Source organism: Fringilla coelebs (genome assembly GCF_963513975.1).
Source record: "Fringilla coelebs genome assembly, chromosome: 2".
Classification (NCBI taxonomy): domain Eukaryota; kingdom Metazoa; phylum Chordata; class Aves; order Passeriformes; family Fringillidae; genus Fringilla; species Fringilla coelebs.
This window is the reverse complement of record NC_140029.1, coordinates 73,937,178-73,962,770: the sequence shown is the minus strand read 5'-3', so window position 1 is coordinate 73,962,770 and position 25,593 is coordinate 73,937,178. Positions and strand designations below refer to the sequence as shown.

At 42.2% G+C, this 25,593-nt stretch overlaps 1 protein-coding gene across 1 annotated transcript in view; it reads right to left on the bottom strand.

Annotated features, from left to right (window-relative positions):
- Positions 1-25,593, bottom strand: part of ARHGAP20 (Rho GTPase activating protein 20) — a gene marked incomplete at both ends in the record, with an annotated part of 56,266 nt that overhangs the window by 18,429 nt on the left and 12,244 nt on the right. Inside the window, 4 exons of the mRNA XM_084226920.1 lie at positions 2,237-2,321; positions 3,216-3,257; positions 5,078-5,227; positions 10,292-10,462. Coding sequence (XP_084083046.1) covers positions 2,237-2,321; positions 3,216-3,257; positions 5,078-5,227; positions 10,292-10,462 — 448 coding nt within the window. The remainder of the gene's footprint in view (positions 1-2,236; positions 2,322-3,215; positions 3,258-5,077; positions 5,228-10,291; positions 10,463-25,593) is intronic.

The window sequence follows — 25,593 nt, the reverse complement described above, 5'->3', positions numbered from 1 at the left end:
CCTTTTCAACTGAAGCTCTCTGTGGTTAGAAAGTATTGTATGCAGGCTGTTCATCTCCATAGCCTCTCCCACATTCTGTATAGATTTCTTAAAGCTAGATTTGGCTTAGTACCAGAAGCACTTCCTCTTGGTAATGTTCCATCCAGTTAAAACAAGACCTTTCCAGCATCCTCCAGAATCTGCTGATAGGCAGTTTGGAAAAGCACAGAGCAGCAGAGACCCCACCTTCTAACCAGCTACAGGGATCAGCACAAAGTGCCAAGCTCTGTGTCAGCCAAAGTGCCACTTTCCACAGCTGTCTTTCCAGAGGGAGATTTCAGCACCTGCTGCCTGGCACCAGTGCTCCTGTCCTGCTGGGCAGTGCTCTCTCCATGGGCTGCTCCAGTGCTTGCAGCACCACACCCACGCTGGCCTGGCTTCCCAGCCAACCCCACACACCAAGCACAGGTCACAGAGCCCTGCTAGAGGCTGGCTTGGCTCTGCCACCAGGACTACACAGCGGGTGGATTGCAGCTGGTTCATGGCCAGACTAAAGCCTTTGCAGAACCAAGGCAAGCCCACTGCAACAAACCACCCAGGCCCACCTTAAAGAACAGAAGGCAGCAGAGCTGGGATGTAGATGTTTACTGCCAGTCCCAAGAGAGTCTGCAATACCCTGACCCTGTAGCACATCAGTTTTATGCTGGCCATAAGATGTTCAGGTGAAACAAACTCCTGACAGTTTGCATTTAAAAAAGATCTGAGCTGTACCTTTGTGTAAGACCCTGGCAGTAACAAGCTGCCATGGCAATGAAAGGAAAGTAGTGAGAGTACTGTGTATCTTGCTTCAGGACAGATCTGAACGCTCATACCATAAAAAATTTAACATTTGCCTGAAGCAATGACATCTGGCTCTCAGGAGTAGGTCAGCACATTTGCATAAGTTTTGCTCTTGGCTAGAATATAGTTTGTGCCTTGTGTTCAGCCTTCCCTACTGTCCAAAAATGAAATAATTCTTGGGTGTCTCCAGCTGCTGTAGCACAGGAACCACAGCACCATAAGAACTATGTGCATCACAAAATTTCCATCTGTTCCTCTACTGTTTTATTACTGATAATATCTAGACTACAGAGTGTTGTTCCCAGGACTGTCAGTATCAAGGGACCATATATGGCACAAGAGCTAATTATAGCTAAGGAGAAAAGACACTGCAGAAAGCCCCAACAAACCCTGGCACAAGACTGCAACACCTGAGTGCATGTATGATTTATAGGCTTTTACACCTGAGCAGACCTTGATCTGCAGTCCTGCATTTGAACTGTCACAATTATTAGTATTGCTTATTAACTTTGGTCTTAGCAGCCTGGCAATTCTGTCATTGTTTACCTTAATAATGATTTTCTGGGAAAAAAAAAAAAGAAAAAGGCAGAATCCTTTATGCTTACATTGATGCAAATATAGAATTCCAAGTGGAGAGTCATTATTGGGTAAAGACTTACAGTGAAATCTAACTTCTGTGAAAATTTCTTATGCCCTTGCCCATGCTCCTTAGGATTCTGAGCTTGAAATGTCAGGTGTCACAAGCACAGTTAGAAAGAAATGACAAAAAGCAGAGGAAGAAGGGATTGATTATCACTGAATGCTAGGGTATTTCTGTGGAACTGGCTACATACAAGAATTTAGCTTAAATAGGTTAAAAATTATATAGTCAAAAAGGTACAAACCACACTATGGGTGACCTTCCTTTACCATCTAGTCTTTGCCTATAAATTCACCAAAGTCAATTATTTGATGATTAACATGCTTAAGGCAATTTCAGGGTGTTCTTATACACCACTTTACTGACTTAAGATTACTATAAACAATAAAACCACTGCAACTTTGCAGAATTTAATGAAGGTAGCTGAGGGGTTACATAAGAATTATAAGAAAAAAACAAAAGCTAATATTGTACCGACATTTCTGGACACGCTTATGCATAAATTCTACTAGAGGTGTTCCTTGGGACTTCACACTGTACAGTCTTTAGCTCATGTACCAGAACCAGTATTTACTGCCAAGCACACTGCCCTTAAAACAGAAATTGTGTATTAAAGACAGGGAACAAACATTTCAGGGCTGTCTATGCCAAGACTGGCTGAATCCTTAAAGGAGATTGCAAACCAAAGGAAACCTCTCACTATCCAAAGGATTTGCAGGTGACTAGCACTCCTAGGTGATGTGGATTTGGAGCTCTGTTTAACTCAAGAACACTTACGTATGCACAAGTCCCCACGTCCTTCGCAATTATCGTCAGGCGAATGCTTTTAGGATTGTCTTTTTCCTTCTCTTCTCTTATCCGACTGACAAAACAAGTACAAAACAAGTAAATTTTTAATATTGCACACATAAATAGCAAGACATAGATTTATACAGCAATCAAGCAGGAACTTGGTAAGAAGGAGATGGTTTGCAGATGTACTGCCGTAGAAAGATCTCTGAGGACAAGAAAGCATCCAGCAGTGTCTGGAAGGGAGGCTGACTGTGGCCTCCAGGAATGCCCTCTTGCACTGAAGTTCATTGCAGAAATCAGAGTAAGCAGCAAAGAAAGAAATGGAAAAAAAATCAATCTAAAACTACCCATCATTGTGATGCCTGAGTCTGCACTACAGACTCCTACTGGAATCAGTTCCATCAGTACAGATCAGTTCAAAGCACTGAACAGGAGAACAGTGAACTGGAAATCATTCCAGCAAGGATGACTTAAACAACCCAGGTACTCTGAAGAAGCAGGTAAAGACACAAGCCTCAACCAGAAGAACTGGGCAACCAGAAAACAGAACCCTCCAGCACTGGGCATGTTTTTTCAGAATAAAATACAGCCAGCCTTGAGCAGTGGACAGGTTAGAGCAGGGGTTTCTGAGCTGGGCTTGCCTGAATGCCACCACCATGGAAAGAGCTCCAGGCTCACCTTGAGCCATGGTGGCAGAGGCTCCTGCCGCTGCGTTGGGAAGGAACAATGTGTGATAGGAATTGCTCCAGTTTTCTGCTGAGCACAGAGAAGCAATTCCCTACCTGCACAGGGATTGTTGCATAAAGCACACAACATCTTCTGAGGGAGAAGACACGAGATTTTTTTTTTTTCTTAATATTTGAAAGAGCTTATCTATCATGATGGCATAAGCACCACAGCCTGGGAATCACTGGTCTAGACCAGGACTCTTCCCAGTGTCTTTAAAGACCATATAATAAAGTACCTTTGCAAAACAGACAGCCATGTTTCCTTTTGTTCTGCAGACCTGAAAGAATTAAAGGAAAAACAGGACAAATCAGCCATCATTCTAAAACCAAAACAGTCCTTCTACAAACCACAATGGAATGGACTTTCTCTTGATTGCAATTTCATAAATACCTACAAAAATGAAAAGGTTTATTCAGATTTGAATGAAAAGTCTGCTTCCCTGCAAAGTCAGCTGAAAAGCCTGCCAGGGAGATCAAAAGCCCCAGTTACCATTTTTGCCACAGAAGGTAAAGTTTCACCAGTGAATTTCGTAGGAAATGTGTTGAACTCTGAAAGTAATATCCAAATAGAGGAGGAGGGCACTTTAAAAAAAAAGCTTAATTCAAAAGTTTAAAGGTATTTCCTCAGGTACACAGATTTCTTTCCACTCTAATTCCTATTTATTACTTGTTTTATCAGCACATCACAAAGTATATAAAAGCTCACTGTACTTAGTAGGGTTTAACTTTGGACATTTCGAGGCTTATCTCATTTCTCTTTGTCTCATGTGTATACTTGGAAGGATAAAAAGCAGTCCAGTAAAATATAGCTAATAATATGACAGTTCAAGGAATCTAACCTAATTTTGCTTCAACTTTCTTGATTTAATTCCTAGCCCAGATGTAACTGCTATTCCCACTGCTGCTTTTGCAAATCAAGTTTTTCAGATTTACACAGCAGGCATTTAGGGAACTACAAACCTACTCAATGATGCTGTTTATATGCACTTTACAATGTTAAAAAAATGATTCTGATTTGGTTGTTTCAGTTCTGCTGGACAGACATCTATGCACTTACACATGGCCCTTAAGAGTTTTCTGTTTACCTCCAGACATCAAATAATTTCACTTCTGTAAATCTCTAGCTGTTTTTGACTGAAGCTATTGCTTTCATATTCAGCTACTTTCAGTTATCTATAAAGGATCACACACTGTCTTTAGAGCAAAGCTCCTGAAATTCTGGCAAGATTTCAACTGAAAACCAACAGAAAATTTCATCTCTGTTTCAAGATTATTATGTGTAAAAACCAAACAGCACAACCAGCTCAGGAGAGTGCAATTTGTAGACAACATTGTCCTTAGGTATGGACAATGGGACATAGAAATTAAGCCAGATACTCCAGCTTTTGCTCTGTGTTGATAAAGAAGAAAATGTGATTCCTAAGACTCAGGGAAAGCAGCTGGGATTTCAGGGGGATGGTGCCCTCCCTCATCCAAAGCGACGAAAGAGCCCTCCTGCTGAGACTAAAATTATCCTAATCACTGAAATTACCTCTACAGCCCTTATGCGTCTTACAGTCAATGCTGCAAAGACAGCCAAAATTTTTTTCTTGATATTAAAATTCAGAGATTCTGCTTTAAGAGGAATTTTGACATTTTCTCTGGCACAATGAAATCAAGAGAGAAACACGACAAAGGTCATTATTTCACTGTAAGTTTTCTGCTACTTCTAATACATGGTCTTCTGTTTAAAATTGTCACACAAGAGTGTCTTTGATCCTTTCTTTAGCTTGGCTGTTTAATATTTGTAGTTCATCTCACTAATTAGTCAAGGTATTTGCCAAGTTATACCAAAAAAAGGTAATTTTCACTAAGCAAGTTTGCAGCACAAAAAAGTGCTTTGCTAAATCATGTATTTTCTCAGTTTTTAAAACAGTGAGATGAAAGATGAGGTATAGACGGCAGCTTGCTCAGAGCAGTAGAAGGAATTGGTTTGAGAATCAGCACATTCCTGCTCCCCACATTCACTGGTGCTGAAATGAATCTGTGATAGTCTCATGACCTGTCAGCCTAGAAACATTTACATAATTTGTTAAATAAAATCTATCTCAATTCTTACCTGAAGTTTGCCACACAGTTTGTGGTGGGCCAGCCCAAAACAAAGGACCGGTCTGGGTCTGTGCTGCCTTCACACACTTCTTCTGTACAAAATGCTGTCCACATCTCACAGAGACGTGCTTGGCACTTCAGTTTGAAATGAGAGTGTGACCTGCAGGTGGAAATTCACAGGTGTGTCACACACATGAAAACACAAACAGCAGAGAGTTTTTCTTTCTTCAGGCACATGTGAGGCTGGCACTGGAGCTGATAGAAGAAGCACTTCTGCTTCAGTTAAAGAAAATATTTTATTGGGTTGAATATAAAAACATACCAATTTTTCATTTAAATGGGATCAACAAATCTCGTATTTGTGGGATAAACAGATTGCTTCTGGCATCCCTGGACATCCCCCTTCTTGGGGGAAAGCTGCCCATGTCTAGAGTTGTCCTCCAAATCTTGCTAAGAGGCAAAGGTTGCCACTTGTATTTGACTCTCCTTTCAGTGACTTTAATGCCATTGAGGAGTTCACAATACAGTTCTATTGCTTAGTCTCAGGGTCAAAAATGATAAGTTTAAGTAGTGACAACTGCGCCAGGGCAAATGAAGCAAACCTGAAGAAAGAACAAGCAGAAAACTGCCATTTGTCTTAACTACAGCACAGAGATCACCACACAGCCTTCACAGTCTTTCTACATGGTAGCTTTAGGAACACATCACTTGGAGAACAAGCCAAGACCTTGCACATTCTCAAAATATTTACTTATCTACAAGGAAGAGACATAATCTTCCCAATTTTTAAAAACTTGGCCCTTCTTATGTTTTATGCTGCTAAACAACAGAGTAAAGGATAAATGTACAGAATTTCACATTTTAACTTCAACTCTTTTCTTCCAATAGATGTCTCTTTCTAAGTGTCCTTTCTTTGTAGGTTTAGTGAGTGCTAGCGCTGCATGAGACACAAGTAAAAACTCCCAAAGTCAATCCAGCTCTGTAGCACTGCTAGAGCCACTCACTTCAAGCCTTGCAGAATTACCTGAGCTATGGTTCTCCTGGGTCAGCAGGGAAAGGCTGGAGGAGAAACCTCCCTGAAACCAAGAGCACATCAGCCCACCATTGTGTTGCAAATATGGATGGGGACAGTGCTGGGCACCATGATGATTAGTGCTCTATAAATAAATATGCCAGGTGAGCAGTTTCTTAGGGCTTTGGCACACATGGACTTCCTTCTCTGAGATGAGCCTCGTTTACAAGGTATTTGATTTGAGACAGAACTAACACAGTCTGAAACATGAAAGCACTTGGACCTCGTGGCTTTAAAGAGGACATAGATGAACCCGGCTGGTCTGAGTTTTCCAGCTGACACTGTGCTAAGAGGTGAGGTGGGATAGAGCAGCACATTCAGAGGAAGGTCACGAAAGAACCATCAGTACTTACCAAACCTAAAGCTATGGTGTCTCCTGATCAGCTGAACATTTCACCTCTCTTTATTACATTTTGCTACCCAATTAAAGAGAAACTTAAAGAACAGGAGCATATTTCAACATGCTTGTTAGCAAATGAGTTTATGATGCAACAAGTAAGGTCTGTCAAGACTACAAAAATAACTGTATTCTGACTGACCATTGAATGAATTGTGAAAACATAGATTTACAAAAACATACAGCTGTGAATTCTAATGTAGATATTAATAAATGGATGTCTGGTCTGACTCCACCAAATCACTCTGCTGACCCTCCCTTTCTCCTCAAGTTCTTTTTGCCATTACCCAGTACATTGAACACTCTACATGCTGTTTCATTTTTTAAGATTTACAATCCATAAAGCCAGATCCCTACAGTGCCAGTAGCAGGTGTCAGCAGGGTGTTGGCAGAAACACAAGGATGTTCTCCAGTCATGCTTGACGTATATTCTTCTCCGTTTGCCGTGCCTAGTCACAGCTTTCAGCTATCATCAGTATGCAAGTGGCCTGGTTTCCAGAGGTGCTGAAACAGTAGCCTCCATTAACATCTAAAGAACCTGAAGTATAATTTTACCCCTATCTGCTATGTGCTTTATGCAATCCATGGCTTCTTAGCATTTGTGAAACATGTGTCTTCTATTCAAATGCCAAAGCATTACCTTTAGAAATTAAAATATTGCTGACTAAGGAAGCAACGTGACAGAACATTTAAAAAATGGGTACAGTAACAATCTAATGAGTATTGTATATTTTTTAAGGAAGTCCTCTAGCAAATGTTACTGTGAATATCAGGCAGATTCCAAATCAAGTGAAATCAACAGAAAAATCATGAAGACCAATGCTGTAGATACTGGCACACCCCAAGTTATGCCACCTCTGCAGAGTACACACAGTTCCTTTTGCTCACAATTGGATACCTTGCAGCCGATAACAGATGGGAGATTAATTCCTCTCCAGATTTGCTAATCTCCTTAACTGAATTCTCTGACAAAAGCACTTATGGATCTACTGTGAGACGGCTGCCATAATTCCATGTATGAACTCAGCCATTCATTTCTATGTCTAGCCACTTCGGGAAAATACCCTTAAAAGGCACGTATATGTATGCAGGTGGACGTCACAAAGGAGAAAAAGAAACAATTCTCTGTGTCTCCCACACAAAAACATATGTGAGACACCTTCATCATTGAACTAACAGATCCTTGAAATATTTACTCTGCCAAATAAAAACATATACTCTGTAAGAAATCTAATCAATACATAAAAAAGAGTATTATAACATTTTACGTACTTGACCTTGGTTTAGTTAGAAAACCTCTTTCAATAAATTCATTTGTGACTTAACCCTCACATGAAGGTAGTGAAGGACAGAGCAGCAGAGGAGTACATCATGTAGGTATCATTCTTATTTTTTATAAACTAGTATAATGCATCATAGGAAACCATAGCAGTTTGTATTTCAGACATTATTAGAAAGCAGCAAAAAAATGAACCCACAGGACCCTTGTCCAAAGTCATACATGGACCAGTTATGGAGGGGACTTACCCCTCACAAATTCCAATGTGAGCAATGCCTATGTGTTGCCTTTAAGCAGGAGCTCAGTCCTGTACAAGCAGTTTACTCAGCAAGCTCAGAGGACATAAGATACTTGTTCTCTTTTGCAAAAGCTTGTCCCCATTTGCTGGCCATCCAAAGCCTGATTGCACATGAGCTCCATTTGTACAGCGGCTGGTCACCTGCAGCTGAGCTCCCACCCGCACGGGGCCAGCTGGACCAAAGATACCTTATGGGTTCACATGCCCCAAGCTGAAAAACTACTTAAGACAGAATTATTCACAAGGAATAATTCTGAAGTTAAGTCAGATTCAACTGTATCACTAATTCTTCCCTAGTCTTACTGCTTTGACTCTGTACCAGCTATTAAAAAGTCAATGGCAGTCAACAGTCACGGCCACATTGCAATACACACACTTGGGTTTTCCTTCTAGGAACCGGCACTGGCATTTTAGTGTGAGACAGCTTTAAAAATGCTGATTTTTAAGTAGTATTCATTAGTGACAGCTCTGATGCTTTAATTGCTGACAGGGCAGCTGCAGAGAGAACATCCCAATTAGTTCTTCAAAATACATGAAGTAAAGTCACTCAAGACACTATTTTTGCCATTTCTCGCAAAGACTTGCTCCCCCCCTTTTTCACATGCAAAAGCACAAATTGTTCTCTTCCACCTTTTTTAACATTGTTTCTCTTCACCACATTAAATCATATGCTGTAGGAGCTGTTATTACTCCCTGGGGACCAGATTCTTGTGCGGTTACACCAACTAGTGCTTTCCTATGCAAATAGTCCCACTGGGACCCAGCCAAACCTGCAGTAATGTGCAGCTCAGGGGCTGTAACTCAGCTTGTGCTCAGCAGGGAGGCTGACCAGGGAGGGGGCTTTATCCCTCCTGACTGTATTCTTCTACAACTAAGGAGCTAAGCTAGTGGACCATGCCCACTGAACAGCCAGTGGACAGAGACAGAGACTCCCAACTATCAATGCTCTTTCAGCACAGGTGTTTGCCACAGTAAGGAGCTGGTTTTGCCTCAGTGACTGTAAGAGGAACCCAGACACGTATGTAAGTTGCAAGTATTTCACTTTACAGCTGAAATTAGGTGAGGTGAATTCCAGCCTAAACCAGCAACAAACAGAAATCAATACAGTAACAACGCTGTTACTGCTGGTGCTGGTAGAACACCAAGATTTCCCCTAAACATCCTTATGTTCTCCACCCACCCATAGCGGAACATGTTTTGTGTAAAATATCCTCTGTGTTGTCACACCACATCAAATGAGAGAGTTCAGCTGGGGGGCTTATGTTTACTATGTGTGATTCAAACAGACACAGCTTGGATTTCTACAGAAAACACAGACGTCTTCTGGCTTTTCCCAGAAGCCCCTGAAACAATTGCTTAAGCAAAATGACACGTTGCAAAAGCCCAGGATTCACATTGAGACTGCCCACCCTGTGAAACTACAACACAGTGCTTAACAGAGAGTGAAGCTACATCAGGATTTTCTATTATTATTTCTCCATAACCCATAACAACAAGTGAAAGCACCCCCTAAAACTGCCTTAAACCACAAATGCCGCATGAAGCTGGCATGATCGACACGGCTTGTAAATGTGATTTAATTGTGAATGGTAGAGTGAATAATCAGAGCTCAACAGCAAGCCTGATTACACATGAACACTACCCAGACTGCACAGCATGGCTTCCCTTTCCCCATGCTCCTTCTGGCACAGAACAACCTACAGAGACAGACACCGCAGTGCCGCCTGCAATCTCTATTTTTATACAGCTGCTCATCCCTGGTGTGTAACAAAGCAGCTTCCAGGTAAGGGTTAAAACCTCCCTCTACAATACAACCACTGGTGTTATCCAAACCCCACAGGACTGAAGATGACCTGTGAAAAACAAGAAGTTGAAGGTAGCATGTTGGACATAGCTGAGTGCCAATGAGTCTTTTGTGACACTGCACTCCCAAAGTGGAGAAGATAACAGAAAACAAGAAATAGATCAAAGAACATCTGATACTTCCATAAAATGCTGCATCCTGAAATTCCTCTATGGCTATAAGGCTTTCAAAGGTCCCTGGAGACATCAAAATAAAATGCTTCCTTATGATTTAGGGAAGATTTGCTACTATAAAAGCATTCTGGAAATCCATGCTACGCTCCACTGAAGAGAAGGTCTGCTCTGCAGGAGCAGTGCCTGAGGGGCCTTACTCACTTGGACTTGGCAACAACCAGAAGGTCTGTGAAGAGGAAAAGGTGTCGCTCCTGGGTTTGCAGACTCGTCTTCAGCTGCACGTGGCCGTCCAGGATGAGCATTCGGTTGTGGCATATGAAAGACTGCACAAGGGGCCATGACTCTGGGCTGATGGGGGACAGGCAGCCTTCCCTGCAAAAGGACATAAAATAAACAGAATAAAGGAAAACAAATCAGCTACGTGCCTGAGAGTGAGAACCAGGCAGTGACTTCCCATACCTGCTGCCAAAAAGTAATTTATTTGACCACATTTCAGGGAAAGGTGAGAGGCACTCACAGGGTAATTCTGACACAAAATCTGTTAGGGACTGTCCTCACTGAACCTTTACAGCCCAAACTGTAAAACCTGTAGCATTTAGCACGAGTAGCATTTAGCAAAGGACAATAATATAGACACAGCCCTCCCCATTTTTGTTATTTGTATTTGTTTCCCTTTGTATTGAAATCTTAGAGAAAATATTTCACCTCCTGTAGGCTCTCCAAATAGAGACAGGACACATAATGCATGATGAACAGAGAACTGCACACTCACCTTGATCAGAATAGGACTCATACTCAGGGTTAAAAGCCATTTACAGAAATTACTGAGAAACAATGACAAATATAAGGTGTTGCTGAACCTTGCTAGAAACACACCATGTACTAGATGCAACATGAGAAGGTTGCTCAGCCTTTCTCTCTCCCAGCACACAACCAGAAGCACTGAATAAGCTCCTGCTACAGGGTTTGGTTATGTGGCTAGAGCACAGCTATGCTCACCTGAGGCTGCTGGGTAATCCTAACCCAAGCCTGTGGGGGAAATAGCAGGCTGTCTCCTAGAAGACACTGATCTTTTCAAAGGAGGTATTGAGTAAGTTGCAGCACAGGGTAGAGACATGATTCTCTCAAACTCTCCTGATCTAACTGTTCTACATAAAGCAGATGAATAGTTATTGAAGCAGAAGTAGATTTTCTCTAGCATGATGGTCAGCTTACTCATCCAGCCAGGATATCCCTGCTTTCTGAGCCTTGCTGTAACAAATGACCATCTATATGGAGCCAAACAAAATGAATGTGAGGGTCTGAGAGGAGGACACTCTTTCTCTAGGGTTCCCTAGAAGCTTGTAGCAGGTCAGGCTCTCCCTTGGAAAGCCAGAGACATGGCCTCAAGTTCTCACACTAAGCTGAGAGAACTGAACTGGGTCTCCTATACCCCTGGTGTACCTTAAATAATAAATTTCTGGATTACATCTAGGTACCATCAGTATCTTTACTCATTATTTTACAATCCAGCTTTGCAATTATTTGCTTTCCCAAGAGATGCCTTCAAATGAACCATTTCCCTCTGGCAAAACAAACCACTATTTTTATTCAAATATATTTACTTTGTTTTTTTTCTTGTTAAAAAATTAAACTAACACTTGGCAGGATCAGCTTGGTAAGGGCAGGATGAAGTGAACAACTTTGCAATTCCAGTTTATTCCTGGTCCCCCTGGAATGGATGACAAGCACCTAATGAGTTTTCTGGGAGAAGAAATGGAGCTTATATGGGGAAAGTCACAAAACAAATAGGGGGAGAAATGAAAGAAAACAAGAGCGAGCACAGGAAACCTTCAAAGAAGGTCACAAACCTCATACCTCTCTTAGAGCCTGGATGACTCATGACCCTCCTCTCCTTGATACTTGTGGCTGGATTATGCAGAAAGTTATTTAGGAAATCCTGACAGCTGAGAGAAAGGATAAGCTCCAAGATTGGCCTACATTAGCAGGACACACTTTCACTGAGGTATAAAGAGCTGGCAAGGATCCCTACCTGCTGGGAAGGGCCTTGGATTCCCCTTTACAGCTGGAAGTCTTCAATTTTTAAAAGAATTCCTCAACTTATTTTGTCTTAAACTGTGTCTTGTCTTTCATTACCTACCCCTTTAGGTAAGAGAGAAAGAATAGAAATGACTTACAGAATGAATAATGCAAACCCAAGTTATTTGCTCACTCCTATGCAGAAGAGGTGTCCAGGAGTGTGGAGGTTAAAGCAGAGGGAGGAATTTTGGTCCAGCATAACAGGGATACACACTGTGTGGCCAACAACAGGAGCCAGGGGAACAACAAGCACCTCTCCTACCCTGCCGCCCCCATGGGACTAGAAATTGCCACCTCACCAGTTCATCAATGATTGTTAGGTAACTGGGACTCCAATTCATTAACTCCCTAGCAGCACTAGGCACAGAAACTCAAGCAGAATTCAGGAATGTTGATGAGTCCACCTTCATGAAAGCCATGCATGGCTTTTACCTCAAAGAATAAATCAGGAATGCACTCACCTGGTCTTGAACCCAGTAACAACAAATGTAAGGAAAACCCTTTTCATGTTACACTGCTGTGAGTATTCTTACAATCATATGGTCTGGCTTTTATGTCTCCATATAGGCAATACTGTTTGATTATTCCTATGTGTACATTTTCTACATCATGATTCATAAGCCCAGGAGCCTCTCAAATTAAACTAAGCAAAATCTTTGCCATGTTGGTACACAAATGAAGGTGTAGTAGGTTTAGTACTGCCAGAAGGGTCAAGCAAATTGAACTGTCTTCTGAGCCAGTGCCTTTCAAGCACATCTGTCAGTTGAACTCTAACAAGCAGTCTTACATACACTAATATTAGACCTTACCTGATAAGCCCTATAAAAAAAAAAAAAAAAAAAGGAAGTGCCAATATTTTCTTCAAAGTAGAAAAAAATCAAAGCCATTAATTTAACCAGAATATTCTAATGCCCTAGGAACAAGGAACATGGAGGAAATTAATGTCAGCAGTGACAAAAATGTCTTTTGGAAAGCAGGCTTTTGATCCTCTCAATTAATGTTCCTTTGTTAAAAGACATGAATGAAACCCAAGTGTTGTTACATTGAAAATGCAGATCAGCAATATCCTCAGGCATAGGGATTTATATGCTAGAAGTACTTTTGTAGTTCAGTTTTTAATGGCTCAATGATTTTTCTGGCCATTAGATGGGTCTAATTCTGAAAAAAAGGGCTAAGTAAGTAAATACTGATTCTTTGAAAATTCCTTTCAATAAAATTAGACAAAAGTCAGGTCAACATTATTTGTCATATAAATAAAAAATGAAAATCAGCAATAGCTGCCTTTCCTGTGTTTCCCTAAAAATCAGTTTATGATTAGCACAAGTAAAAACCCACACAGTAACATCTTTCCATTTTGGAAGAAAAATAAAGTTGCTATCCAGGCTTGTTAAGAAGGAATTGTGAACTGATTCCTGAAAGATGGGTTAGATGGGGATCCTGTAGAGCCAGCACTCAGCCATGTTCCATTTTGTGAGGAAGCAAGGCTGACACTGATGTTTCAATGACATTGCCATTATAAAACTCTAGTCTTAAGTGGACATTTTTTCCAAAGAGTAAATTCCCCAAATTTCCCAATTTTGGGGAGTCTAAAATTTCCATGTGGGATTTTAACTAAGTAGAAAATGTTGTAATTGCAGGATATCTACAGAGATATTCTTACGCTCTTTAGGAAAATACTAAAATCACTGTGCTGGATGAAATTAGTAGAAAGATAATTGAAGATTTCTATCTGGATGTTTCCAGAACATAAATTTTTGTACCTTTTATTTTTAAAATTAATCAAAAGAGTAATTTTGTGCCTATTCAAATGATACTATGATTTAAAAGACCACTGCAATTTTGTAGGTGAAACCTATGAGAGCGAAATCTACAGTAGTCAGCCAAATACTGAAAAACACATCCTGGCTCATTTGGTGAAAAAGCAAACATCAGAGCTCACTTCATTGATCCTGTATTTACCAGAAACCACAGAAACACAAAAAATACTTCTTCCCCCTGAAGAGCTTCCTTGGGGTTTCCAATAAAGCTGAATGGCATCACCCACAAAATGTTTATTCTTGGTATTAAAGGAGATGTCAGCTTTATTCTCTGTTTATAGCGAAAACAATGAAAGAAAATACGTTTTGAAGGAAAGCTGAACAGTCCATGCCAAGTGGTTACTAAATCCATGATCCAAATGTCATTTATTCCAACAGGGAGCTTTCCCCTGACTTCAGCTGATGATGACTTCAGCCTATCATTGGTTTAGATTAAGCTCTAAGATGCCTCAGGGGAACAACCTGTTCCAAGGTAGCTAAGCTGGAATGAGCTGCTGCAGGTATCTCAGCTACATGACATCCTTCTCACAGACTGCTCATGCTCCAGCCTAAACCTTACTCCATTGTTCTGGTTATTGTTCTCTGCCAGAACTTTCCTCCACTGATGATCTCTCTGCAGCCACAGAAGTCAATTTCCTCTTACGATGCAGCACCAGCGCTCTCTGCATGACTGATACCTGTCAAAATAAATGCCATTTCTCTTTTTAACCTCTGAAGTCCTTCTCAAGATGTAGGTGAGAAATTCACCTTTTCATCAGCAGACCAGTCAAATGATAGCTGTTCAAAAGGCTGAAACCTGAACTAGCCCAGCCACGTGTGAGGCTGCATTTGGGGTGTCTAACACATATGCAATACCTTCCCAAATTCTTCTTACAGTGAACAACTTGGCCTACACTCATTTCACAAATATGTACTGTAGGTATAAATCCTGCATGCCTCCACTGGTGCTGAAGCTCAATTAAGGACCAGAAGTTCTTTCCAGTTTTCAAACAATCAATCACAGAAACATAGAATATCCTGAGGTGGAAGGGACATTTAAAGGTCATCTAGTCCAACACCCCTGCAAACAGCAGGGACAGCTTCCTCAACATCAGGTTGCTCAGAGCTCTGACCAACCTGGCATTGAATCTTTCCAGGTGTGGGGTATCTGAACACTCCTCAAGGAAACTTCTCTTAGAGGCCACCTTTCGGTACTGGGAGGCTGCTCTAAGGTCTCCACAGAGCTCTTCTCCAAGCTGAACAGTTCCAATTCTGTCAACCTTTTCTCTTAGGAGAGGTGTTCCACCCTTCTAGTAATCTTCATAGCTTTCCTCTCCTGGCTCCAATAAGTTCATGGTCTTTCTGTGCTGAAGACCCCAGAACTGGACACAGAACTCCAGGTGGGATATCACCAGAGTGGAGAGGAGGAGGAAAATCCCCTTCCTCGACCGGCTGCCCACGCTGCTTTTGATGCACCCCAGGACATGCTTGGCCCTCCTGGCTGCCAGGGCACTGCTGACTCATATTCTACTTGACATTGACCAGGACTCTCAGATCCCTTTCTCCTGGAACTCTCCAGTGACTCACTTCCCAGCCAGTCCCTACATCCACGGTTACCCCATCCCAGGCACAGAATCCAGTGCTTGCCCATGTTAAATTTCATACAGTTGGTAACTGCCCATGTCTCTAATTTGCCTACATCTCTCTGCAGGGCCTCCCTGCCTTCCAGGGATGCAACAGTTCCTCCCAGTTTGGTGTCATCAGCAAACTGATGTAAGTGTACCTTCAAGTCCTGTGTTCAAGTCATTTATGAAGACAGTGAAGAGGATCTGCCTACGGGCATAGAGCTTGCAGCTTGCAGCAAAAATCTAACCTTGTTTTGGCTACAGGCTAGAGAAGCCACTAAGCAGAGCATCTGCTAACTTTCCTCACAGTGTTCAGAGACATCAGACTTACTTTGTATACCTCAAAGGCCAGTTTTGCATGGCTCTAAAGAATGAGCAATTTATCCTTTAGGAACAATAAAGCCAATGAACTTTCAACTTCAGTGTCTCTCAGTAAAATATTTACTTTACCCTCGCTGAATCACAGCTTTGGGCTAGAGCAGCCCACTGAGAGAAGTAGGAGGTACCCACATCCATTCAAGGCTAGTGAAAACAGCAGCTATCTGCACCCTAATGTGTACAGTTCAGCCCACATTATGGATTTTTGCCAAAATGGATTATCAGTCAGGGAAAACATATCATTTGTGACCAGCAAAGACACCCCCAAAAGCAAGCAAGATCTAGAGGGTAAGTACCTCCAATTTCTTAATAAAGCTTATATTGGAAATCAGGTAACAGTATTTGCTCTTTTTTTCTGTGACTCCTACTCTGACCCTTAAGCTCCTAATGAGTCCGATGAGAAGGAACTTCAATAGGAGATTAATAGATGGGTTCCTTGGTTTTTTGCTAATGAGGCAGGACCTGCTAACTGGAGCTTGGAAGCCAAGATGGTTTACTGCTGGAACTCAGTTAACCCTCGGACATGTTATCCATCCTGTGGCTAGAGAGTGTTCTGCATTCAAGATAATTAACTTACTAAGATAGTGAGAACAATTCTTTAAGTAACTAAAAGCAAACTGGTCTAATTTGGTGTGCAAGAGCTCACCAAATAAGGTGAGATAAGGTGGAACAAAAACCCCAACCAAATCTGTAACTCAACAGTGAGTACTGACTCACATTGCAGCACTCCTTATAGTGAACCAAAGCACAATGCTAAGGTTTCAGAACTTCAATACACAATGAATTTCATCATAAATGGCAATCTGGATGTGACTTGAACTGCATTATAGCCAACTTAAAAAAATAATCCCAGACTTTGCCAAAATAATCCGACAAAACAGATTATTGTGTTCTGTACGCTAAAGGAGAAGAGTGAAAACTAAATGAAACGAGCTTTTCTTGTACACTGAGAACAACTGCCCATGCTCGGGCCTGAACACAGGACAATGGAGATCATGCTCCTGATGAATTTAATTTCTATCATGCTGGCAGCTTATTAAAGCATATGGCTTGAAGAATCACTCCTCAGGCTAGAATGGCCGTGAAGAGAAAGGAAGCTACAACTGTGCAGCACCCATTTGCCGACCTACCTCCAAAATCTGTCAGCAAGGGGCTTTGTCTTTGAAAAACAAATGAGGAACAAGCAAAGCCCTGTGTAAGTTCTTGATGATTCCCTCAAATGTTCTTTGATCATTGAGCTGTAGATGAAAAGTTCTTGATCACTCCCAGCTGTAGATGGAAAAGGGAAAAAACAGGGAGATACAACATGGTACTCCTCAATAACGCTATTATTTGGAGATATCCTTGTGACAGTTCTGGCTCGGCACAAACTATCTATAGATGGGGAAAGGAGCTGAAAACAGGGATGCCAACAGCCATGCCCATTTCCCATGACTTGCTCACTCCAGCCTGCTCCATCTCTGCTGGCTGTTCAGCATGACCACGCAAAGCCCTGCTGGTCTCAGGGAAGAGCATCCACAGCTCCCATTGCCATGAACAAGGTAACACAGACAAGGCCCACCCACACAGAGCATTCTGCAGCTCAGAGCCCTACTTAGGCAGGCAGATATATATGGCTATAGATATATATAGAGATAGAGATATAAAATGCTCTGCATTTTTAAAGGTGCTAACTGCTCCTTTCTGTCACTGCCTCTGAACCAAAACCAGTGCCCTCACTGAGTCACCCACATGCTCAGGATCTGCCCACTTCAAATCTTTGTGATCCTGAATATGCACCTCATCTACATTTGTACGGCACTTTATTGTAATAAATAATAATTAGACTTGGAGGGTGAAAGAAAGCACAAAAAATATGAGCTTGGAGGGTAGGAGTGTTTTCTAGGAAGGTGGTAGGTAAGATGTGGGCCAGCACAAAGCTAGTATGCAGTTCTAAACTTACACGGACTATTTATAGAAGGGACTTTAATAAACAAGCATGAAATTCTCTTAATCACATGGGCTGCCAATCCATTCCTGAAAATCTGCTGTCAATTGATCCCTGCTATGCCAAGGGAGCTTCGTTCTGAGGATGCTGGGCATGTTTGCATGCTGTTATCTTTGGTAAATTTTATGCAGTCGAAGCAGCACTTTGTGAAAACAGTGCAGCATTCCAGAAATAGCAAGTCTATTTTCTGCAGCATTCCTTTAAAGTCCCCTAGGCCATCACTGTTGCGGGTACAGTAGCTTTTGTACCATGAAACAAATGAGATCTGCTTGGTTTTTCAAAGACAATTCTTTACAATGCCTGGTTCTACTTCACAAGTGTTCTTTACTGGTTGCAGCTTCCTTCTTTACAAGTGATGTGTTTGAACAAATACAGGGCAGTCATCTCTCACCCCTGCATTTTCCCTTATGAACTGTGCCTCTGGATCTCCTAGGGAGTCCTCTGACGTGGAGCAAGTATCTGCCTCAGTTCACAGCCTCCAGCACAGGGCTGTCCTCATTCTACGCAGGCAAGCAGCTGGACCTCAGAAAATTACACCCAAGATCAAGCAGTGAGTCCCAGCAGGGTCACAAAGACTTCCCACCAAAATGTGCTGCAAACCACTCTCCTGCACTGGCAGGGCAAGCACAAGCCTGGACAATGGAAGGAAAATATAAGTTAATTGAGACTGGGAGCAAGTTTTAGTCAGATAAATAGACTAATTTACATTTTAGGGCAGAAATCAAGGTTAGAACTTATATTTATGAAATTGGATATCACTCCTCTGCTTCTAAAACGCAGTGTGCACATTTTAATGCAATATATATTGAGAAAAATATTCCAACTTAAATTATAATAGGATTCTAAAAATTGTCTTGTATCATCTCTGCATGATGTCAAAACCTTATGAAACATAATAAAAATGACTATAGAGAATAAGGTGGTGGTTTGCACTAAATGTTTCAGGTGCTGAGGCACATAAAGACTAGTTTTCTGTAGTCTGGCAGTAAAATATCACATAGCTGTAGGGTAAAATGCATCATTAAAGCAAAATCCTCACACTTTTCAGGATGGAAGCTTGGCAGCTTAACTGTAAACAAAGCTGCACTTAAGTAATTTTTACATAGCCAAAAGAACACAATTCTCTGCAGAGCAAGCATGCACCACAGCGTGGAGGCTGGAGACAGGAAACATGCTTGTGGTTTGGTTTGCTTCCAAGGCTTTTTGTTTTATTTTAATAAACAGCTGCAAGGTGTTTACTCTGAAAATTTAACACAAGGGCAAAATTTTCTATTGGTATAAATTAGCACCACACGTTTTGGTCATATTTTGCCGATTTCCACCAGAAAACAATTTAGGGCAAGTGATGTAAATCCTGTTGAAAAGCTCTTGCAGAGTGGGTGTTCTCCAGTCAGTCAGCAGGTTCAAGGGGTTTTGGTCTATGGCCCCCTGAGCAAGGGAGACGTTTGGAAGAGGACACATTCACATGCAGAAGTCAATAAAAGCTTTTTGGCCTTTGGAACAATCAATCCTCTGTTCCCCACTGCAGTTCCCACTCACTTTTACTGACTGACATAGCAGCACCACCTTGAGTTACTCTCTCTTTGCAGTTGCACCAGGAAAATGCCATTCCAGGCACTGTCTACCCAAACAGAGATCTTATTGTTCAGACCAAAAAAGGTGACAAAAAAGTGACCTTTGGGGAGAAAAAAGATAATAAAGAAAACAAAAAAGGAAAAAAAGTAGGATGAACTGAGGCAAAAGAAAAGCCCAAAACCTAACACCCCAGCTCTACAGTTCTGCACCATGGATATCTGGGCTTCAGGACCTTCTCATGGCCTACAAGAAGCCTGGATGCACAGGCTACCTTTGCTACTACCAACCAACCTTCTTCCTACCCATTCTGAGGAGACATACAGAGAAGCACTCTGGGATCTCAGTCCCACTAGGAGATCCAGTATTATTTTAGTTGGCTGAAGAGATACAGTTTTTGTCCTACCTTAACTTTTAAGTAGCAATTGCAATTAGGAGAATCAATCCCACTTAATCACAACTGGAACATTTAAAAGCCTGGCTCAACTCCATTGACTTTGACTTACCTCATGGATGAACCTGACCTCTTATTCAAAACGTGTTTTCAGATATCTTCTTGTAAAGTGTATTACAAGAGTTCAGCACAGGTCATATAACAGCCAGGAATTCTGGGTTACCAAAATAGCTAGGACATTCTGCAGATCTCTACAGAAAAAGGTAATTTAAAACTGATGTGCACATGAGGTAAAAAGACTGGTGTGGACATCTTCAGAAACCCCTTCTGGACCATCATGAATGGCTGTCAGTGCGCCTACCTGTTTCTGCTGACCCAAACATCTCCAGCTCCATGTCACACAGGCTGCAGATGGGCAAGAGTAAGGCACTGGTGTGACCATGTCCTTTCAACAGGGAAATGGCATTTTCTAGTTGACTGCCTGGGTTCACTGCCTGTCAGTCATCCCCCTCAATCACTGGGTAATACCAGTGGGGCTGCTCATGGTCTCAGAGTTTCACTGCTCAATAGCCCTTGCCCTTTAGACTCTGATTTTCCCATTATTGAAGAAGCAATTCAAATAGGTAGATTTAGATTAGATCTTAGGAAGAATTTTGTACTGTGATTGTGGTTAGGCACTGGCACAGGTTGTCCAGAGAAGTTGCAGTTACCCCATCCCTGGCAGTGAATGGGATGGGCCCTGAGCAACCTGGTCTGGTGGAAGGTGTCCCTGTCCATGGCAGGGAGCTTAGAAATAAATGATCTTCCAACACAAGCCATCCTATGAGTCTATCAACTGTGGGACACACTGGGGTGAACTCCACAAAGCCCCACCACAGACATGAAGAGAGGATCTGCTCAGCCCCTGTATCGGCTGCAGTTTGTAAGAACCACTTCTCTAAGAGAGATGACCAGTATGGGTGCCAACATGGAAGACAGGACTGTCACTTCACCTGTCCAGTTGTAACAGGAACAAATCTGGCTTTGCTTTGCCTCCAGGGCTTTGAATTATGTTTTGATACTTGTACTACAGCACAGGAATTATCGTATTACAGCGAAGAGATTACTTAATACGCCTGCTGCTGCCAGCTATGGCAAGTGTAGTGACCCAGATTCCTTAGGAACATGCATGGAGCCACATGCACCTGTTTGCTCTCCCACAACTCACTGCCCACCTATTTATTCAACGAGTTTTTCACAGAGCTACTCAGGCAGATTAGTCAGAGGTTCCTACTCCACTAGTGATGTGAGCTGGGGAGAAAAGCTGTTAGAAGATCGCCCACATCTCTGTGCCTTTTGATGATAATTACCTGCTCAGCGCTGCCAACAGTTATGCTGTACTGGCATGTGCAAAAGCAAAACTCCAGGTGTTTGGTAAGCTGTCTGGTCAGCAGGACAGTGTCTAAATAACAGAGGCACTTGAGAGGTCAGGAAGCCTCTGAGATGATGTCTTTCTGTCATGGGTTTTAGAGTCTTGCCCCTGAGGCTTATTATCCTCTATTGGATCTAGCCCCCAGTACCCAAACAGTAAAGAGTGGGCACAGAAGATACCTAAATACAGACTGTTACTCCCACAATGTGATTAAAACCCCTCACCAGCACCAGGAGGATGCAGCTGGACCAGGAGAAGCAATGCCATGGAGAGACCAATGGGTATTTAACGCTGGCCATTGTCAGAGGTGGGAGCACCAGAGGCTGCACATCAGCCTGCACATCATTAGAGCCTTTCTGCTTGTTTACACAAGATAAACGATCACAAAGCAGACTGAGCAAGTTGGTCTGTGATTTCCTCAGGTATGCTGTTGCCCAAACTGCTTGGCCAGACTGTCACTTGGCAGAGATTTTACTGTCTAAAATCAGCGATACACAATGGCTGGACAACAGCTGCTTTCTGCCAGACCTCAAGGCCTAATCCAAAAAGTCCTTTGAATGGGCTGCAGCCAAAAGCACATGTGGACAGTGAGACATCTGGACAAGCAGAGCCCTGCACTCATCCTGATGAGCACTGCCCCTCACTGTCTTCATAGTGCCACAATTCTCTCTGAATGGGAATCGGCTTAAGGCACTGGTGTTAAACTATTAGTCATTTATTGTAAAATTAAACCCCTCTTTAAACTCCAATCCCTCCAAAACCCTGCTTTCAAGCATTCCTTCTTACCTCTAGTCCTTTCCTTTTAATAAAAAAGCAGCATATCTCCAAAAGCCGCAGCTCATTTTGATCTCCAGATGTACAAACAATGCTAAAGTCAGTTTGTAGGTCGTAAATGAAGAACCGAGGGGGTTTATCAAAAACAAACATATGCACACATGCACTCACAGAAAACAAAACAGAAAAAACACAGCAGAGGGGCAGGATTGCCAATCTCTGAGTTTAAAGGCCATCTGAGGCCTCAGAAAGTTCACCTTGTTAACAGCTAATAAAATTTTATCCTCAGTTATTATTATGTAAAAGTAACTTTTGTGTTCAAACACATGGTTTAAGGAAGCAATACTCCAGTGTTATAATTAGCTTTGACCAAGCATGAATTAGATATACTAGAAACTGACAACTTGCAGAATACCATCACAATTTGTTTTAACTATAATTCCATTAAAAAAGAAGAGCATTAAATACAAAATAGCAATTTCTAAAAAAATTACTATTTTTCTACAAGTTCATATATGTTTACCTTACATAGGGAAACATGACATATTGAGGGGAGAAATCCAGGGCAGTTCTCATACAGAGATTTCTGCACAAAATGTTAGAACATCAAAACTTTTCACGAAATGAAAAACCTCTGAAAAAATCCCAATCAAGTTTTTCGAGGCTGAATTAAACCTAAGAATTAGACCCAGAAGCAAAGACACCTTCATCTGCTTGGGTACTGAGTCTGTAGGAATAGGAGACCCAGTTTAGACGACTGGCTGGAGCCAGCTGGGATCCTACCTGTCCATGCCAACTCCCGCTCTGCTTCTGAGCCCAGCTCTCCCGGCTGGTGGCGCGCAGCTGCTCCGGAGGAAATTCCCACTGAGCACATGTGGAAGGCACACCTGGAAACTGGCAGGCACACATAGCACGGCCTTTGCCCCTCACAGCCCTGCCAACTCCCCGGCGAGGCGCTGCCTGTCCCGTGCCACCCCAGGGCTGACCCCAGGCCGCGTCTCCGCCGGCAGCAGCGGCACCGTCGGCCGGCCGGGCCATGGCGGCCCAGGCCCGGGGCGCCGCTCCTCCGCCTGGCATGGGCGGCCTCTGCCAGGGAGGTGCCATCCACAGCCCACGCTCCAGCAAACGCTGCCACGGTGCCTGGGGGCTGTGCGAGAGCAACACCCACCTCCGCACGGGCAGACAGGGGAACGAGCAGGAGAGCTTCTGCATCAGGGCCTCATCCTGAGCCAGCAGGTAAAAACGGCCGCGGCGCACGGCCCAGGGCCCGCGCTCCCCTCCATTGCCTCGCCAGAGACCACGCTGCGAGGCAAAGCTATTCACCAGCATGGAAATGACTGAAGAACGAGCAAAATTATAGCAGCTGGAATATCTATAGAACAAGCTGGGTACTCGCAATGAACTTTCATCCCCCTCGTCCCGGCCATCAGCTTTACCTGAAACACCAACTACCCACCTTCCCCATGAAAAAGATACAGTTAAGGCCTTCTGACAATCTACATTTATTAAAAGTCTCTATTTTTTGTCTTCTTCTAGTCCCATAGCTTGGATCATCCACATTTCTTCTGACTAAAACCCTGAAAACACAATGTCCAAGGCTCCGGGAACACTCTGTATTCGCCTCGTGCCAAGTGGAATGTATTACTAGATTACACATATGATCTTCGTTATCTGGGATATTTAGCCTTTGGCACAGGACCCCTTGAAGATGACATGCCAGAATCCCTTACTGTGCACTGGAAGAAGGAAGAACAGCCTCTCTGTGAATGGCATAACATTACTTCTATGTCAACAAGGGGAGGAAACACCTTGGAAACTTGTCGAATCTCCAGTTTTTACCTTCCACTTCTCCAACCATAAAAGCCACATAACAAAATTGAGTAGAAGTAACATTTTAGGAACTTCCTTTTCAGGTTCTTTAGGGATTTATTCATAAAACTTTCTAAAAAATATCCTTTGGAATTTTTTTTTTTTAAAAAGCCTGTGCTTCCAGCTTACGCCAAAATAATATCATAAACACTCCTCATACTGTAAAAAAGAGTCGTTACATTTTTAGTATTTTAACACCTTTAATGTGTAGAGACACAGATCTATAAATGGTCTTCCAGACTCAGAAATTGTGAGATTATATTTCTTGGTTTCAGCATGTAAAAATATCACCTTCAAAGATCTGTTGAGGTGTGCAGTAGAAAAGGGGAAGCTGCTGGCAGCTGCAGCACAGAGTTTGGCTGTCCCCGTGAAATATTAGAGATGCAAGCAGAAGACCACCAATGCAGACCAAAAACTCGGGTTTTGTCACGTGTGAAAATTGTTTTGAGCGACAGCAGAACAAAAGCTGAAAATTTTACTTGAAACAGGTCTTTATTATTCTGTGTCAATTATTTGAGATTATAATACCCGATGCTTTAAATCCAGGCCTCAAACATTTCTGCTTCAAGCATGTAATTTGTACTGCACTGAACTGTATCATTAAGTTGTGCAGGTTTCACTAAAAGACACCAAGAAAAAATAAGAGGAAGATTACAACTGTGGAACAAGTCTGTGGACAAATTTAACTAACCCAAATCCTTTGCTGATTTCATACACATTAACGGACTTAATCAAATTTATTTTTTCTGCACCTGAATATGAGCCAAGAAAAATACCAAAAGCTTACTTTTCCAATGTATTTCTACAATAACCTTGCTCAAAGTGCTTCCAGAGAGTACATCTGATGATGTGAAGAGTCTTTACGTGGCTATTCATCACAATTTTGTGATGAAAAAGAAGCTGTACAGGGAAGAAAAGAAGAGAAACAAGAAAAATGTGGCAACAGTGGCCTGCATATCTTCATCTCTTGGATGTAAGGGCCCAAATTCCACTATAATATCTGTACTATTTACTATGTTTATCTTCTGCCTGCAGGTACAAGTCAAGCAAGGCATGGATTATAGCAAGGTTTCCCTTCTGTGCACCACCATGCCATACAGCCATCCTAGAATTCTTCTATAGACCGAGTACCGTGTGACTCCTTCTATATGAATGACAAGGCAAGGCAAGATTTGTAATGAAAGCTGAATGTTCATGAAAACCAATGATACAGCTGGAAAAAAGATGACAAGCTTTCAAGCACAGAAGACTTTCAGACTTGCTTCTCTTTCAGAACTGGATAAGAGGACAATGGCACAAACAAGCACTGGTTTTTCTATCTAGATCATCTTGTCTTGCTCACATCCTTGGGTCATCACAGCTACCATAACACTACCATCGAAAACCTTAGTCCTCTGAATGCTAAATAGCCATCTCCAGATGTCACAATGGTTTCTTTGAATAAATAGCATTAATAAACTTTAAAATGCCCCAGAGTAAGTCTGTCCAAAGTGCCACTACATTTTATGAAAGTGCCCTGTATATAAACCAGGGACACCTGACATATAAAGTGGTATAAAAATACAAGCTGACTCGGCTTCTAAGTATTTCCTGCCCTTTTAAACTTTGCACTTGTTCA